General features: G+C 40.6%; 1 protein-coding gene across 3 annotated transcripts in view; it reads left to right on the forward strand.

Moving 5' to 3' along the window:
- Positions 1-19,063, forward strand: part of CACNA2D3 (calcium voltage-gated channel auxiliary subunit alpha2delta 3) — a 1,248,789-nt gene that overhangs the window by 1,155,885 nt on the left and 73,841 nt on the right. For all 3 annotated transcript variants that reach the window (XM_089681870.1, XM_089681868.1, XM_089681867.1), the window contains 3 exons: positions 2,390-2,460; positions 14,590-14,665; positions 18,089-18,141. In XM_089681870.1, the coding sequence (XP_089537996.1) occupies positions 2,390-2,460; positions 14,590-14,665; positions 18,089-18,141 (200 nt within the window). The remainder of the gene's footprint in view (positions 1-2,389; positions 2,461-14,589; positions 14,666-18,088; positions 18,142-19,063) is intronic.

Genomic DNA, 19,063 nt, shown 5'->3' on the forward strand with positions numbered 1-19,063 from the left:
ATATATATACATATATATATATATATATTAGTATATATAGACCTAAGAGCTAACACTTTAAATATTGTAGCTTGCTGGTTTTTAGATATGGTGTCTGCATTCATTTCCTTTTTTTCAGGCTAAGTACCTTTTCTGCAAGTACAGAAATAAAACTGCCAGAAATCCAGTGTGAACTAAACTGAAAGCTCAAGTAATGCTATCAGCCTTCCCAATTCTCCTCTGGAAACTGCAAATCACTTTCCCCCTTTGTTAAGGAGACGAGAAGACAGGGAGAAGTTTGTAGTCCAAATCAGGAGTATATTGCAGGGTGACAAAGCAGCTCCTCCACAGACACAGTACAGTAAGGCTTAGTTTGCACTTCTGGTTGGAGGATGGTAAAAACATGCCATTGAGCCTAATTTTTAATCCCCTCTCCCATCGTTCCCTCATAAAGCGGAACTAAACTGTATCTTTACACTACCAACTGAAAATTCTATTTAATTCATATTTAATATTCAAAACGGACTCACCCATCTACTGTATGTCTCAGTGCTTTATTTTGAGAAATCACTTTGAAAAACAACCCCCTAGAATTTCTAGCTATAGCAATCTTGACTAAGGACAGATGACTTACGTAACATTTGCCCTTAGTTCAAACATGCAGACAGGAGGGTGTGCTGAGAAAGCCCCTCCCAGATGAAAGAAATAAAATGCCCATGAACATACTTTTTGAGATGAGAATGAGGGACACCTATTAGCAAATGTATGTGGGTATAGGACACACCCCCTGCCACACCCCCTCAAAGGAAAACTATACAAGAAAAAAGATTAGTTAAATCTACAAGTGCTTTTTTTTTTTTACAATTACTATTCCTTTAATTCAAGTTTCAAGTTTACAATTGCAACAATTTAGAAACTGGATGAACGGTTTAGCCCTGTTAAACACTTTTTGAAAGATAAATAATGCATTTTATATACAATTGTATAGATCAGACCAAAATGAGGGACAATTAAGGAGGAAAGGGGGACTGAGGGACTTCAGGGACAGTCCCTCGAAATCAGGGACAGTTGGGAGGTATGCCATGAAGACTCCTGAGGTATATGAAAAATTTTGGCCTAGGCCACAACCCAGGAAGTAACTGAAGAAATGAGAAAAAAAAATGTATGAAACAAGTAAATTTAATATACCTTCCTATCTATTTACAAAGTCTGTGGATGAAAAATAGTCAATGTTGATTGAAAGAGTTTAGATCCGCTATGGGATGTAAAGGCAGTGAAAAGGGTGTACACATGCTGCTTTGTATCAAAAACGTTTGGCAAACGTTATCCCTCTGCAAATGCCCCATCATCTGCTTGCAATGCAAAATAACACCTCTTCTCTGCCTTTTAAACACCCTCTGAAAAGCAAATCACTCTTCAGAGGGCAAAGCATATATACACAAGCTCTAACTGAGTATTGTCACCCTATGATAGAAAATGTGCTTCTGGCAGGATCACCTGGTGAAAATAAAAAGAACAAAAGAAGACTAATGTAGCCACCACATCTAAGGACTCGTAGGCCGCAGTATATTTCATTTTAATTTTTTAGGATTAGATACGCTTTAATGCAGAATAAAGGAAAAACAACTTTACTCTTTTACAATACTAAGGTCAATTTTTTTTTGTAAATAAAGAGTTAACCCACATGAAAGAAAAATATATTTTGAAATATATTTTTAAAATATTCTTCCCAAATATATTGACATATATTCGAAATACTACATACTTCATGTATACATACATACTGCATGTTGAAATGCGTTTTTATTACAAAATATATGAAACATATTTTTAAAAATACATTTCAAATATACTGTATGTCTTTAAAAATACAGATCTACATCTTTGTAATGCATTTACAAATATATGTAAAAATGTATGTTAAAATTACTTTTTTATATGCTAAAAAAAATCTGAAGAATATATTTTAAAAATATATTTTTAAAAATATATATTTTTTAAATATATTCTTCAGATTTTTTTTAAAAAGTCATTTTAACATGTATTTTTACATATATTTGTAAATGCATTCCAAAAGTGTAGATTTGTATTTTTAAAGACATACAGTATATTTTAAATGTATTTTTAAAAACATTTTTCATATATTTTTTAATAAAAATGCATTTCAACAAGCAGTGTATATATATATATATATATATATATATATATATATATATATTGAATATGACCAAAATTGTAGCATTTCAAATATATGGCAATATATTTAGGAAAAATATTTTTAAAATATATTTTTCTTCCATATGGGAAAGGTCGAAGGTCAACTCATCAATTGTAATGATTTGTATTATGTATCAGTATTTTACTCTCTCCGCAAATATTCCTACTAATTTTAGTTTTTATTTTTCACCAGACTGGACAGTTTTTTGGGGAAGTAGAAGGTGCTGTTATGAATAAATTGCTAACAATGGGCTCATTTAAAAGGTAAGTATTGACATATTATGAAAAGACATGGATTGGGTACTCTGAGTTAAAAATGATTTTCTTTTGCTCATCTGGTAGATATTCATTAGCTCTTGTGTACATACCAAATATATTCAAAGAAATGAAAACTGTTGTGTTTTAATCCATTTCTTTTACATTGTGATTCTTACAATTGTGGAATGAGTTAACTGATCAAATCAGAGATTCATTTAATTGAACTGGCAGCTCCAGGGCCAGGTCAGATGGGTAGCATTTAAGAGAAAAATAGAACAATTATTCCTAGGAATTCTGTGAAAAAATTAGAAAATTAGACAATGTGTATAATAGAAGATCTGCGTTCAATAATGTAATTGCTTACAGATTCATTATTGGAATTTAAACAGCTACATTTGACTTAGCCAATTCTCCCAAGTCTGCAGTATTCACTAAGAATTGATAACCAGATAATTCTTTCATTAGTCTGGTTGGTAAGTAAATTTTTCCAATGTACTTAAAATAGTGCTCATGCGCTTCTGGATGTGCAATACTTAGCAAACAAAAATGGAAAAAACTATTGCAGCAGTCCTAAACTTGTGCAATACATACAATACAATACAATACATAAATAATCATTTAAACGGACTGCGAATCAGTATTTAACATATAATCAGGTGCATATATTTCAAACAATAACATACAGCATAAGTTGCCTTTAATAATTGGGCAGGCCAACATCCAGCATCAATATGGTTTGATCAGTCCATACGGTGGAATCAGTATTGTGACAGATTTTGATGTGTAAAATGATTGTTGAATTGTATTCATTTTAAAGCAATTGGTTTAATCATTATAAAGGTTCCTCCTATATTATAAGCTCCAACGAGCAGGGCCCTCTGTTTCCTCTTGTACCAAATTGTATTGTAACTGTAATGTCTACCTTCATTTTGTAAGGCGCTGCGCAAACTGTTGGCACTATATAAATCCTATATAATAATAATAATAAAAAGGGTGAATAAAGTATTGAAGGTCAATGTCAAACTAACAGAACTTTTAAAATAGACTGTAAACCATTACAGTATCCTATGTATCTAATGTCCAGGGGCATCAGTAAAGATTACATCCAGTGGTCACAGAGAATAGTAGTCACATATTAATGTCAGGCACTCAGAACCAAATTGCCAATCTAGCACATCTGCGAGAAGGGCTGGTATAGAGTGAGTATGTGTTGGGTAATAGGGCTCCTCTGGGAGGCTCAGCCATACTTAGAGCTGTTGTTAAAGTGGAACTGCACTACATCTGAGTACCACAAACCAAAAACACTATTTAACCAATTATCTACCGGGCACTTTTACCCCCTTCGTGCCCGGGCCAATTTTCAGCTTTCAGTGCTGTCGCACTTTGAATGATAATTGCGCGGTCATGCAACGTTGTACCCATATGACATTTTTAGCATTTTTTTCACATACATAGTGCTTTCTGTTGGTGGTATTTAATCGCCACTGGGGGTTTTATTTTTTTGCATTATAAACAAAAAAAGAGCAAAACAATTTGAAAAAAAAAGGTTTTCATTGTTTCTATTATAACATTTTGCAAATAGGTAATTTTTCTCCTTCACTGATGTGTGTTGATGAGGCTGCACTGATGGGTGGCACTGACTGGCGGCACTGACAGACAGCACTCACTGGCAACAGTGACTGGTGGGAGGCACTGCTGGGCACTGGTGGGTGGCACTGCTGGGTGGCACTGCTGGGCACTGATCATCAGGGTGCCCTGACGATCGGTGCAGATGTCCTCTGTGTCATTTGCCAGTACTTTCCTCACGCTGTGACAGTATTCTGGTAGGACATCATATGACGCCCTCCCAGAACTGTACAACCGCGCAGTAGCTGTCATTTGGCTATAACGCGGTTGGCAAGTGGTTAATTCATTTTTGATATTCAAAGCTGACTCCCCCCGTCCATCCATGTCTCCATGTTTTATGTAGCTAAGGAAACACTTTGAAAAACACACACTAATTTCTCTGGCCTTAGCCATCTTGAGTAAGGGCAGATGATTCATGCAGCAATTACTTCCTGGAATCCACCTGCCTCTAGTTCAGGAATGCAGGAGAATATGCTTAGCTGCTGAAACCACAACTTCTATCCTGAAGACTCATGGGATATATGACATAATTTGCCGATATATTGCAACTAAGAAGTAGCTGAAAAAAAAAAAAAAGTTTTAAACAAGTAAATATGATCTACTTCCTTATCTATTTACTAATACTAGCAGCATAAGTGTCGTGCTACCCTCCTGAGGGCCTCTGTGTTTATCGGTCCCTCTAGACTTTGCACAGCCAGACAACATGCATTTTCCTCACTTGCATCCACATTCAGTGAACAGCCCATGAGCTTGGTTTTTGTTATTTTATTAGGGGATATACCTAGGATAGGGTAACAGGGATTATGGGATGCCCAACTTGACTTAATCAATGCATGGGGACAACCTCCTTCCTATTTAGAGAAAAAGATCATGGACTGTTCTTGAGTGTGGTCAGTCTTTACAGATCAGTAGCAAAAGCCCCTTATAGGCTAAGGATCCTCAGCCCCTCTGAAAGTTAGCACAGATTGTTGCAAACTACATGCAGAAGTATCTCCTCTCCTCTGTAGAACTGCTCCCAGCTCCACAGCCTGCAGACACTACCAACCATTCTGGCTGCTCTGAAGATCTCCCAAGTGATGCTGAGTGGATTTTCCTGAGCCATCCCGAACCCAGCCTGTGAAGCTCTTTACCCATAGATTGGCAGCCTCAGTCTTGATGTCAGTTCCACCCTTAAACCTTTTATAGTCTATGTGTACATGGACACATAAGATAACATGCTGGGGAGTTTACTGGCGTTAGGAAAAAAAGTCAAAAGCCAAAAACAGCCACTGTAAAAACATCCAGTGTGCATGAGGACTAAAAGTGTAGCTGTAGCCAGGGGAGTGTTTACCACAAGGCAAACAAGGCACTTGCCTAGGGTAACATTTTTCAGGGGGGCAGCAACTCTCCCCAGAAGAAGGGATGGAAGAAGGGAGATGCGCGCCATGGGGACCAGGTGGGATCCGAGAGAGGCTGCGGACTGCTTGATGGTGTATGTAGAGCCCGACTCTTTCCCGGGGATGTCCGGAGTTTTGAAGATGGGTACCTTTCTCTCTATCACCGGGAAGGGGGTGTAGTGGAAGGCTCTCCCAGATGGGGGGCAGGGGTGTTGTTGGTCAATGTCAGACTCTCTCCGCGGGAGGGGGAAGGGGGGGTATTGGTCAGTGTCCTTGGGGGCAGGCGATTTTTGTGTTGCCTAGGGCAGCACAATACCTAAATACACCACTGGCTGTAGCAAGAGGGTTCACAATGGTAAAAAAGACAAGTGACAAGGCCTGTGTTAATGAAGGCCTGGGAGCCCACCTACCATAACTAACCTTCAGTCCTGCTGCTAGACAATTGTTATAACCAATTAGAGATTCCAGGAAGCAGCTAAACCTAGATTTGCTTTGCTATTCTACTCCATACTTTTATGTCACTATTAGACAATCTTAACACTTCTCTGTATTTTTGGACATTCCAACAATGTGCAAGGAAAAAACTCTTTTGTTATGTCAGCTAGAAAATTATATACAGTATACGCCTTTCTTCTAACATTGCAGTACAGATATCACCAGCTAAAAATTAATTCAAACACTGCAAATATTATATCCATGCGGCACGTTCAGACTTTTAACATAATGGCACATCAAAAGCCGGGAAAGACTTTGTAGTCTAGTAATTACTCAAATTTCCTCTTCCCCTGTCAAAAGGCATTTAAGATTTAACACAATGTACAGTGTAAACATTGCTTTGTACAGTAAATGCAAAGCAATAAAAGTGTCATCTTTACACCAGTGATCTCAGCAATAAAATATTTTCCAGGGGGATATGCCTTTTATTCTATGTGTCAGTTCAAACCTAAAAAGATGCTTTAAATATCTCGTAGAAGTGGCTTTCACAGGAAACGTAATAGACTTAATATAAAAGGTTTAAGGGTGGAACTGACATCAAGACTGAGGCTGCCAATCTATGGGTAAAGAGCTTCACATTTAACTATGAAATGGTTACATAATATTACTGATCCTTATGAGTGACTGATATTTCATGTTCTGGTAGATCTAGGTGAGTTTAAGATTAGAAGCACTTTGTTAAAGTATACTTTAAGTTGATTAGGTGTATTTCCGTTCTGATTTTATGGTTTCCTAGGTCTACCTGTAGGCAGGTGCAGTCCATCTTCTCCACTGCTGGTGGGACTCAACCCAGCGGCATTGCAGAGGGAGATACTCCTCTACGGTTTCATGGGTCACTGGGGAAGCAATCCGGTTGGATGCTGCCACTCCATGTGACTCCGGTGGCTGTCTTGAGTCTTTTTAGAACCCTGGCTCCTGGGCCTGGTGCACGTTTTGTCAGTGTGCAGTGTAGCAAAAAATCACCTGTTTGTAGGGAAAGGTTCCAGACGAGTAGGGACAGGATAGGGATACATCATCTTTCCTGGAATAATCCCATTTTCGTACAGACCGGCTAGGCCGCATTGCTCTCTCTAAAACGGACACTGTCAGCACATCCAAGTGCCTTACTTTGGCTCAACTTGTAGTTCCAAAACTGTAAATGTTCCTGGCCAGGTGGCTTCTCTCCGGGCTGTTTGTAAAGTTGAATTTTGGCCTTAATACAAGTTCAGTTTCCGGCCACGGTACCACGCTGCACCTCCCCACACAATGTTTAGTGTATTCTCCTGCACTTTTTTGAGGCCAACAACCAGTGTTTTCTCTGTAGATCATATCTACTTATCAGTTCCCTGGCAATCATTAGGGTGAATCCTGTATCATACAACAACTTTTCAAAATCTTCTCCCTTTTGCACCCTGAACTCCTTTCTCTTCAAATGGAAATCCTATCAACAGCTTGAGAAGATGTGCATGGGCTTTTCATGGAAGTGAATGGCTTTCAAACCATGAATGCGTTAAAGACAAGTTGAGGGACTGAGATTTGCAGGCCACCCAGTTAAGATGCCTAGGAGCTGCATTTCTGATATGTACACTTACTGGCCACTTTATTAGGTACACCTTACTAGTGCCAAGAAAATATCCCCCACACTATTACACCACCACCACCAGCCTGAGACGTTGATACAAAGCAGGATGGATCCCTGCTTTCATCCTGTTTATGCCAAATTCTGACCCTACAGTCTGTGTTGCTGAATGTCTCAGCAGCCAGTCTACCCATTCTCCTTTGACCTCTGACATCAACAAGGCATTTTTGTCCACACAACTGTCGCTCACTGGATATTTCCTCTTTTTTCGGACCATTCTCTGTAAACCCTAGAGATAGTTGTACGTGAAAATCTAAAACTGCTAGATCAGCAGTATTTGAAATACTCAGACCAGCCCGTCTGGCACCAACAATCATGCCATGTTCAAAGTCACTTAAATCCCCTTTCTTCCCCATTCTGATTAACTTTAGCAGGTCGTCTTAACCATGTTTACATGCCTAAATGCATTGAGTTGCTGCCATGTGATTGGCTGATTGTTAATTTGTTTTACCAAACAACTGAACAAGTGTGCTTACAGCAAAGAACACACCCCTGCCCCCTAGTAAAACACTCCCGGCACACAGTTAACCCTTTGATTGGCCCTCACATTAACCCCTTCTTGCCCCGTGTCATTAGTAGAGTGTCAGTTCTTTTTTTAGCACTGATCACTGAATTGTTGTCACTGGGGTGTCAGTGACACCAAATTAGTTCCCCCCAGTGTCAGAATGTCCGCCACAGTCCCGCAGTCCTGCAGTCCCACTAAAAGTTGCTGATCGCCGCCATTACTAGTAGAAAAAAAATCCCAGTATCTATACCGCCACAACACTATAGCGTTCACATAAACCAATTAATTCACATGTATTGGGATTTTTTTCTAGCAAAGACATGTAGCAGAATACATTTTGGTCTAAATTTGTGACAAAATTAGAATTTTTTTATTTTTTCACTGGACATGTTTAATAGCAAAAAGTCCAAAATATTGTTTTTTTCTCAAAATTGTTGGTCTTTTTTTGCTTATAATGCTAAAAAATTAAATACCACTTAAATAAATCTCAATTTGTGGGAAAAAAGGACGCAAATTTCATTTGGGTACACCGTTGCATGACCACGCAATTGTCAGTTAAAGTAGCGCAGCGCCGTAACGCAGAAAATGGCCTGGTCAGTAAGGGGGGTAAATCCTCAGGAGGGCAAGTGGTTAAGCACTTTTTACTGTTACAAAAGCAGTCTTCAAAAAATATTATTAGACAAAAACAGAAAGCCAGACTTTCAATGCTGAAAACCTTTAAAACAAGCAGCAGTAAGACCATGATAGTAAGGACATATCAGAAGTCTATGCATAGTGATTAAAATAAGATGTTGGATATGTCATTACGCCCAGGGCATGGTATCTGTAGCCGAGAGAAAAAAAAGTCTGCCGATTTTGAAAAGCTGGAGGGAACAGCATGAGACGTGGACGGCCCCCTTTAATGGTTTTAAATTTAGTTCTGAAAGAAAACAGACAATTACAACGTTCCTGTGCTATAATCAGCAGGAAGGGATACAGGTAGCCACAAAGCACTCCTTAAAAAAATAAAATGACATCAAGGTAGTTTGAAAAAATAACACTTTACAGCTATTTCATGTTGATAAAAGGAACTGATGTAATTGTTTCCTGAAATAATTTGTGTTTAACTACTTCAGTGATGAAAAATGTAACATTATGCGTTATTATTCTGTCACAATCTTCCGCGTTATTAGACTGCTCTTAGGTGCCTGTCTAATAGATTGCATTCAGCGTGCTGAACGATTCCATGGGAAGATGGGAAACCAGTCAGAAAATACTGCAACTGTTCTTAAAGTGGACCTTTCATTAATTTCACAACTGTGCGGGAATACCTTCCTGACATATCACAATATACAGCAACAGTATCATTAACCTCCCTGGCGGTATTCCTGAGTGTAGCTCGGCGTAAACTTTCAGTACCACAAGCGGTAACCCCGAGCTACACTCGGGCTTACCATGCGGCGCTTGATCAGTTACCTTGTCCTGCGCTCCCTTGATGTCCCTCCTGCAGTGTCCCGGCAATGTAATCCGGTGGATGCCGGCGTCTGTCATCTGGGTTCCATCCCCTGCAAGCGTTGGAACGTACGGGGGGCTGAACTGGCGGGAAATTTGACAATGACAAAAAGTGACATTCACTAAAATCACTAAAATCACATAGTAAAACATTACTGCATCAAACCATTTCACATACATTTTGTCCTGAGTGCTTTGTCCTGTGCCCTGCTTACATTTTTACTGTTCTTTCTGCCTGGAAACTGAGAAAAGTCCATGGCGTCCAAAAAGCATGCCTTTAGGTCAAAAGCGGTTTTAGACCAGCTAGAGAACAGCGATAGTAAATTAGAACCACTTGCAGAATTGAGTGATAATGATTTGTGGGGAAATTCGTCATCAGACACTGAAAACGATTTTGCGACTTTGCTCAGCGATGTGTGAACTTGGTGCTATATTTCAAATTTCAGTGTTTTTGGTTTGATTATATTATTGAATTAAAATTATTATTATATTATTATTTTTTATGATTATTTATTAAATTATAATTCATGATTTCGTGTTTCAAGTTTTATCATACCCGGGATGTTTACTAGACTCTTGTTCGGACAGATTTCAGTGAATTATTCCTAAAAAATACAGGCCTACAATAAAAAAAATACATATTTCCATGCAAAAAAATTTACCTCTTTAAGCACAGAAATATGGACATAATCAGACCGCTAGGAAGGTTAAAAACAAAGCTGTACCTTTACCAAAAGCGCTCTTTATCAAATTACTCTTTCTAGGCTGAGATGATGTAGTAAGTCAGCTGCAGGCGGGGGGGCATTTCCTCAGTCTCCTCTCCCAGAATGGATCCCCATTCATCTGTTTTTAGCATACAAGATCAGATCGAATGTCGGCAGCTGTCGGCGGACACATGTCCTCTGACACCCGCTGTCCATAGAGGGCTGTGGATGGTTCGAACGAGTCCACCTGAAAAACTGACAGGTGGACCTGATCAAACCATCAGTGTGAAAGGGGCCTTAGGGATCAGAAAGTAACATTACAGTTTGGTAGCAAGTCACAAGGTGAGAGGGTGCTGATGTGTGTCACTCATTTGTAAACAGCTAAGAACTGAACAGGCACCAGGATTTGACAGATTGTGACATCTCTGAGCCATAATCTCAGTCTGGAAAGTTAATGCTGACCCTGAATAATGTCTAAACCAAGATGGTTCTTTACTTCTGATGAAAAACAAAGATCAGGGCATTATAAAGAGGGGAGTACTGTGATCTCTGTGAATTAAAGCGGTAGTAAACTCTGCTTTTGAAATTGTTGGTGAGCCTATAATAAGGATTGCCTGTAGGTACAGTGAATATCTCCTAAACTTGTGGTGTTTAGGAGATACTCACCGGCTCATGCGCTCTGAAGGGACCTGTACACTATACACCACAATACACAGTCCAGTAACGAGTATCCTTAATAATGCTTGCAATGGCAATCTGACCAATGAGAGGAACATCTGAAGCTTCTTCTTCTGGCAGGGTATCCCAGAAGAAAGAAGGACTTTTCATTGGTCGGCACAGTCACATGGTCACATTGACCAATGAGTGCTTGCCCCTGTGAGCATTATGATGGATGCTTATTCCAGAACTGTGTATTGTGGTGTATGGTGTTCACACCACTATATTTGCAGCCAGGGCTGCTGTTAGAAACCATGGGACCCCATACAGCCAACCTGACAGGGCCCCCTTCCCCAACAAAAAAAATACAACTTACTATGCTTCATTAATGAATGAACACAGTATGTGATGGGCACTGATCACTCATTCTGTTCATTCAGGAAAGGAAGGGGGTGGTAACTGGACACTTCCTCTATTCTCCTTTCTGAAGGATCCTATTGCAGCTTGCAGTGTATTGCAGTGTGCTTGCAGCTGCTGGTGGGAAGGAGAGGAGGGAAGCCAGCAGCATTGCAATGGTGAGGGACCTAGGTAGCAGGGGAAACATATTGTGCACAGGGAGGGTGATGGGTGTGTGGAGGGGGGTGGGTGTTGGGCAATTTGTGGAACAGATCCCCTGTATGGCTCTCTCTACTGCAGCTGAAAACCAGTGGGAGAGGAGAAGAAGCTGGCTATCAGCTGGCTATAATTGCCCCCTGCTGTGCCGCCACCCTCCCTGCCCACATCCTATTCACCCAGCTACCTGGGCCCCCCTGCTGGTCTGGGCCCCGTACAGGAGGACTGGTGGTACCCCCTTATCCACGACTCTGTTTGCACCACAGGGCATCATGATCATTGTGTGGAGTGGGGTTTAGAAGGGTGGCCAGAATATTTTTTTTTTACCTTTTCATCTTGACTTGACATATGCTTTAAGGCTCTGTTCACACTGCTGTGATGCAATTTTTATGCGACTTTCAGTGTGATTATTTAATGCAACTTTGGATGTGGTTAGCTAATTTTATGGAGCTACATCACACTGAAATCACAACAAAGTAGCACAGGAACCTGTTTCAAAATCACACTGCACAGAGTCACATTGATGTGAACAGGCACCACAATCATGCAATTCTGTGCGTCTCAAGTCACATCAGAAATTGCACCTGTGTGAACTACCAGCAGTCAGAAGGTCCAAATCATTTCTGTTAGATGGATCCCCAGTTTATTTTTCTAGCTCCGAAAAGACTGGTGAAGAATTAGAAATTCTGACTTTGTTTTTATTACTGCCTGTGCTCCCATTGGGGTGACTTTGTGAATTAGTGTCCCAACAACAGCTACCAGAGAAGCTTTCCAGTGGAGGAACAGACAGTAATTAGACTTTAAGAGAGTCTCTAAACCAGGGTTTCTCAACTAGGGTTCCTCCAGAGGTTGCTAAGGGTTCCTTGAGTAATGAACAATTTCTGCCTCTCAGTTAAGTTCTCACTGACACCATTGACCTTTCTGTAAGGGAATACTTCTTTCCATTGACCTTAAGTGTAAGGAGCATTCTTCCCACTGACCAGCACTATAATGTATCATAAGTTATAGATATACTCATTTTTATCAGGGGTTCCCCATGCCTGGAAAGTTACTTCAAGGCATGGCCGGATCTAGGGGGGTGCTGGGGTGGGATGCGCCCCCCAGAATTCAGTTGTGCCCCCCCAGGCTGGCCATCTCACAGACATTGTGCCTGGCTGATGAGCCCCTCTCCCCATCCCCACACTCAGGGCCAGGAAAAGCAGAGGGCAACGTGGTACAGTGTAGAGAAGGTTACAGGACAAATAACAGTGGCAGAAAGCAGGCAGATTGCGAGCTGTGCTATGCTATGCTCTCGGACGGCGGATTTGTGCTTAGAGCAGGGATTGGAGGGATTTATGCTAAGAAGGGGGATTTGTGCTAAGAGCAGGGATTGGAGGGATTTATGCTAAGAAGGGGGATTTGTGCTAAGAGCAGGAATTGGAGGGATTTATGCTAGGAGGGGGAATTTGTGCTAAGAGCAGGGATTGGAGGGATTTATGCTAGGAGGGGGAATTTGTGCTAAGAGCAGAGATTGGAGGGATTTATGCTAGGAGGGGGAATTTGTGCTAAGAGCAGAGATTGGAGGGATTATGCTAGGAGGGGGAATTTGTGCTAAGAGCAGAGATTGGAGGGATTTATGCTAGGAGGGGGGATTTGTGCTAAGAGCAGGGAGTGGAGGGATTTATGCTAGATGGGGGGATTTGTGCTAAGAGCAGGGAGTGGAGGGATTTATGCTAAGAGGCGGGATTTGTGCTAGGAAGAGGGATTTATGGTAGGAGGGGGAATTTGTGAGAGAAGATTTGTTCTGGGAGGGGGGGGGAGTTTAGAGAGGACCTGTGCTGTGATGGTGATTGATTTGGGGGTGAGGATTTTGCTAGGTAAAGATTTGTGCTAGGATGAGAAATTTGAGGAGAAAGAGGATGTGTGTGTTGGGGAGGGGGGTTATTTTTGGGTGGGGTAGATTAGTGCTGGGGGGGATTGGGGGCATTTGAGCTAAGAGGTGGGATGGGAGGGCAAAGATTTGTGCTGATGGGGGGGGGGATATAGAGGGGGGGGAATTTTTGCATTTTCTTTTGGGGAGACTTATAACTTGCAGAGGTAATTTTTGCTTAGGGGTTGAGCGTGCTGATGAGTGCTGTTTTTTTTAATGCTAAGACATGATGCTCACACATGGGGGGGTGCAGTTTGTCGTCTTCGCCGCAAGCACTAGATAACCATTACAGATACAGCCTCCATTTACACAGTGTATAGCTGGCTGCTATATTACAGTTCTAGCCTGTGAAATTCCCTGATTAGAATGGCAGTGTAGCTGTAGTAGCAAGCTACACATGGAGCAGATCAGTCTGTAAGAGAATCCGATCTCAGCGATATGCTGTGTGGATTTATGGAAGAGATCTGCTGAGTGCCCAGGCTGTGAGCAGTGTAGGGAAGAGAAGCTCTGCTGAGTGCTCTGCCAGATGTGATCCTGTTCTTCCTTTCTGCCTTTCCCTGTTCTCTTACCTGCTAACCCCCTGTACCCTGCCCTGCTGACTTTTGTCCTCTGTCTTACTAACCCCTGCCTTCTACCCTGCTCACCCCTATCCTCTGCCCTACTGACCACCTGTACTCTGTCCTACTGACTCTTGTACACTGCCCTACATCTCATCTTCTGCCCTTCTGACCCACTACACACTGCCCTGCTGCCTCCTAGACACTGCTTTGATAACCACCAGTACACTGCCCTGCAAACTGCTGACCCTATCCTCTTCCCTGCTGACTTCGCTTCCTCTGCCCCCCTGACATTTTTTACTGCACTCCCACAGCAGACAGGATAGATCTGGCCCTGTTTCAAGGGTTCCTTTGTGAGGTTGCTCTAAACCTTTCCTGCTATGCTGAATAAAATAGTTTTGGCTTGAATTACACTATAATCTGAGGCCTGACGGACAAAATATATGAAATGATACAAAATATGCATAAGTCATAAAATGATGTGTATGCCGTGTCATAAAATAGTTTGCAACCGCTAGTGACTGGTAAATATCAATTGTTAGCTGCTAACTAACCTGTATAATATTGGTGTACCTCTTTATTTAGAATAACCCTGTATGACTATCAAGCCATGTGCAGAACAAATAAGGAGAGCAGTGACAGTGCCCACAGTTTATTAGATGTAAGTATGTTTTACATTTCTAAAAATGCTTTTTAAAAAATTGTTGGATAAAATATAACAAAGTAATTTTATGATTTAATAATGAGAAAAATGCATTTTCACAAACTGAGGTGTTGATGTGGAAACCACTTTAAACTTCATACTTAACTGTGTCTCCCATGCAATCCTGAAAATACGTCATGTATTTGTCTACTTGGTTGTTATGGGCAACGAGGTTATTCCTTTAGATACCATTATTCAGGTTAGGGACTGATGTGAATGTACAATATATATATACAGTGGGGATCAAAGGTTTGGGTACCCCAGCTAAAAATGTGTATTAATGTACATAAAGAAGCCAAGGAAAGATGGAAAAATCTCCAAAAGGCATCAAATTACAGATTAGACATTCTTATAATATGTCAACAAAAGTTAGATTTTATTTCCATCATTTACACTTTCAAAATAACAGAAAACAAAAAATGGCGTCTGCAAAAGTTTGGGCACCCTGCAGAATTTATAGCATGCACTGCCCCCTTTGCAAAGCTGAGACCTGCCATTGTCATGGATTGTTCTCAATCATCGTCTGGGAAGACCAGGTTATGTCAATCTCAAAGGTTTTAAATGCCCAGGCTCATCTGACCTTGCCCCAACAATCAGCACCATGGGTTCTTCTAAGCAGTTGTCTAGAAAACTGAAACTAAAAATAGTTGACGCTCACAAAGCTGGAGAAGGCTATAAGAAGATAGCAAAGCGTTTTCAGATGTCAATATCCTCTGTTCGGATTGTAATTAAGAAATGGCAGTCATCAGGAACAGTGGAAGTTAAAGCAAGATCTGGAAGACCAAGAAAAATATCAGACAGAACAGCTCGCAGCATTGTGAGAAAAACAATTCAAAACTCACGTTTGACTGCACGATCCCTCCAGAAAGATCTGGCAGACACTGGAGTTGTGGTACACTATTCCACTATAAAGAGATACTTGTACAAATATGGTCTTCATGGAAGAGTCATCAGAAGAAAACCTCTTCTACGTCCTCACCACAAAAAACATTGTTTGAACTTTGCCAATGAACATATAGACAAGCTTGCTGCATTTTGGAAACAATTTCTGTGGACCGATGAGGTTAAAATTGAACTTTTTGGCCGGAATGAGCAAAGGTACGTTTGGAGAAGAAGGGGCACAGAATTTAATGAAAAGAACCTCTGTCCAACTGTTAAGCATGGGGTTGGATCAATCATGCTTTGGGGTTGTGTTGCAGCCAGTGGCACAGGGAACGAGTAGAAGGAAAATGGATTCAATAAAATTTCCGCAAATTTTGGATGGTAACTTGATGCCATCTGTGAAAAAGCTGAAGTTAAAGAGAGGATGGCTTCTACAAATGGATAATGATCCTAAACACACCTCGAAATCCACAGGGGATTACATCAAGAGGCGTAAACTGAAGGTTTTGCCATGGCCTTCACAATCTCCTGACCTCAACATCATTGAAAATCTATGGATAGACCTTAAAAGAGCAGTGCGTGACAGACAGCCCAGAAATCTCAAAGAACTGGAAGACTTTTGTAAGGAAGAATGGGCAAAGATACCTCAAACAAGAATTGAAAGACTCTTGGCTGGCTACAAAAAGCGTTTACAAGCTGTGATACTTGCCAAAGGGGGCAGTGCAAGATATTAACTCTGCAGGGTACCCAAACTTTTGCAGACGCCATTTTTTTGTTTTCTGTTATTTTGAAAGTGTAAATGATGGAAATAAAATCTAACTTTTGTTGACATATTATAAGAATGTCTAATCTGTAATTTGATGCCTTTTGGAGATTTTTCCATCTTTCCTTGGCTTCTTTATGCACATTAATACAAATTTTTAGCTGGGGTGCCCAAACTTTCGATCCCCACTGTATATGTGTGTGTGTGTGTGTAAAGTGCTGCGTAAATTGACGGCGCTATAAAAGTACCTGAAATAAATAAATAAATAATTCATGAGGACAGCCAAGGACTGGGAACATTTGGCCTGGAGGGCAAGTACAACCAATTATCCATTTTGTGGGCTAAAGAAAGACTTCTGTGGGAAAAAGAAAGTGTATCATGTAAAGTTGGCCATGCAATGATTGGTGGATGTGATTATGGGTTTTCATAAAGGTTTAATTACATAATTGATTCTGATACACCTTTTCACATCTTCCAGTATCAGTTCCTTTGTAGCTCTGGACATTCCGTCACGTGACATCTCAGAGCCACAGGAAGGAAGATGGTACTGGAAGATTTTGCTTTGTTAGACAATGTGTTGGCAGGTCTGGAGGGGGAGGAGCCAGCTATGTAATGCCCATAATGTGCCACTGACTGCAGGTTGTATGCCGATCAATGTCTGAATGGTGGAGTATCTTCACTTAGAGGCCACCAGCTCAATATATCTTATTAGCACGAGCCCAGGGCCGCGCCCCAGCCAGTTCCTTCAGCTTCTCTGCATGAAGCTCATTGGGGTTGATTTACTAAAACTGGTGAGTGCATCAGATGCAGCTGTGCATGGTAGCCAATCAGCTTCTAACTTTAGCTTGTTTATTTAAGTTTTAGTAAAGCAACCCCATTGTGTCTATGCCAACAGTCCATTGGCGGCTGCAGATTACTGCAAACTGATGTCTATGGCGTACAGACGATAAATCAAGAGCCTGTGCACACAAGCTGAAAAAGTAAGAGTTAGTTAGCACTGCCCTACAATATTTTTTTTAAATAAGGGGAAAAAACAAGAGATTGGCAATAGGATTTTCTCTTCATTTGTTATTCAAGTTCTGTTAAAAAGCAGACACAGAGGTTAAGCAAACTCTGGAAGCACTAACAGTGCAGTTTTGTTGGTTTATTTATTGGAGGAGGACTAATAAAACTGTGCAGAAGGTGAATGCAAAATTGCTGAACTTTGAATGTTTAGCTTCTACCCTGTGGTTTGTTCAGTAGACAGGCCATCTCCTGGCTTGTCCACAAGCAACAGGTTATTGATAACCAGCCTGATATTTCAAAGGTGCTTTCTCCTCAGTTATAGCAAGTCCTCTGGGAGGACAGGCAAGAGGACTTCTTTTGTAGGAATGCTAGTAATAGTTAATAAAAGTCAGTAGAACATATTTTGTAATGTTGAAGATGTTTCCACTCATCCAGATGTCTTTCCCAGTTATACTGTCAATAGTGTTGGGAATGTTCCTGATATTCATTTGAACTGAAGAAACCACTTAAATAAGTGGTGAAACACCATTACCATTTCAGATCATGTCTAGTTGAATTTGAATAACAACAATTAGCTGTACTATGACCTAAATAAATGAAAACCTTAGCAAACTCCTGGAGGGAACACTGACCTTTATTTAGATTTTATTTTCCTTCTATCAATACTTCAAACAGCAACACTGATGAAACTCTTCAAGTCAACCTAATTTTTTTTTCTAATTCATTCACAGCCTTACCATGCCTTCTTTGCTGCAGTAAAATGGATAATGACAGAACTTATCCTGTAAGTGTTCATTTACCATCAAAAAGCATTTCCTTTCTGCATGTTGTAACATTGTTTAGCACATCACACTCATTAATAAATCACCAACAACGTAGAATTCAAGTGTATTGCTTGATGTGTATGTCTGAAATGGACAGATAGGAGGAACTGTCATTTTTGTGGTTTCACTTGTGTGGTGGGTAATGGACGTCTGCTGTCTGGGTGGGCCCTCTTGAATACATCAAACATCTTGATGAGTCATTGTGTTGCTTGGTGATTTCATGTTCTGTGAAATAGTTCCTCAGATGCTCATGTCAGGCTTAGGACAAGTTGTCAGGTGTTGGTGAGATGTCGGCAGATCATATCCCTGTTTCCAATTACACAGTCCATATAATGTGATACATGATCCCATAATTCCAAAAACACCTAGGTTGTTTTTTTTTTTTTTAATAAGGAGCAAACGTTCCATATTTGTCAGGTGAAAGAGGTTCTTGGCATGTATTTTATGTACACTGTAACAAACCCATGTCAAGGCATGCTGGTCACCTAATCTTATCCTTCGAAATCAAATAGTTCAAACTTTAATGTCAACTAGATCAAGCTTTCTCAATCTTTTTACCCCAGAGGAACTGGGGGAGCCCATATGGAAAACAATGTTTTGGGGGTCAAGGGAAAAAACATCACTTGCACTGGCAGCCAGTATAAAGAATTACCCTTTTACAGTAATGTTTATAATGCCAACCTTACAGACAGCTAAAAAGATCATTGCTGTCCTGCAGCTGGCTCTGCCAAATGTCAATGGCCTCAGAATTATGCAGGCACCAGTATATGGAAGATCAATCAACAACTGCTCAAGAAATAAGTAGCAAGGTCTGGCCCTGGTTGAGAATGGCTGAACTAGATTATTTGATTTGCTGACTGCCATGGAAAAAAGAAACTGACT

The sequence above is a fragment of the Staurois parvus genome, unplaced genomic scaffold (genome assembly GCF_062004578.1).
Source record: "Staurois parvus isolate SC_StPar_1 unplaced genomic scaffold, SC_StPar_1.0 ptg000282l, whole genome shotgun sequence".
Taxonomy (NCBI): Eukaryota; Metazoa; Chordata; class Amphibia; order Anura; family Ranidae; genus Staurois; species Staurois parvus.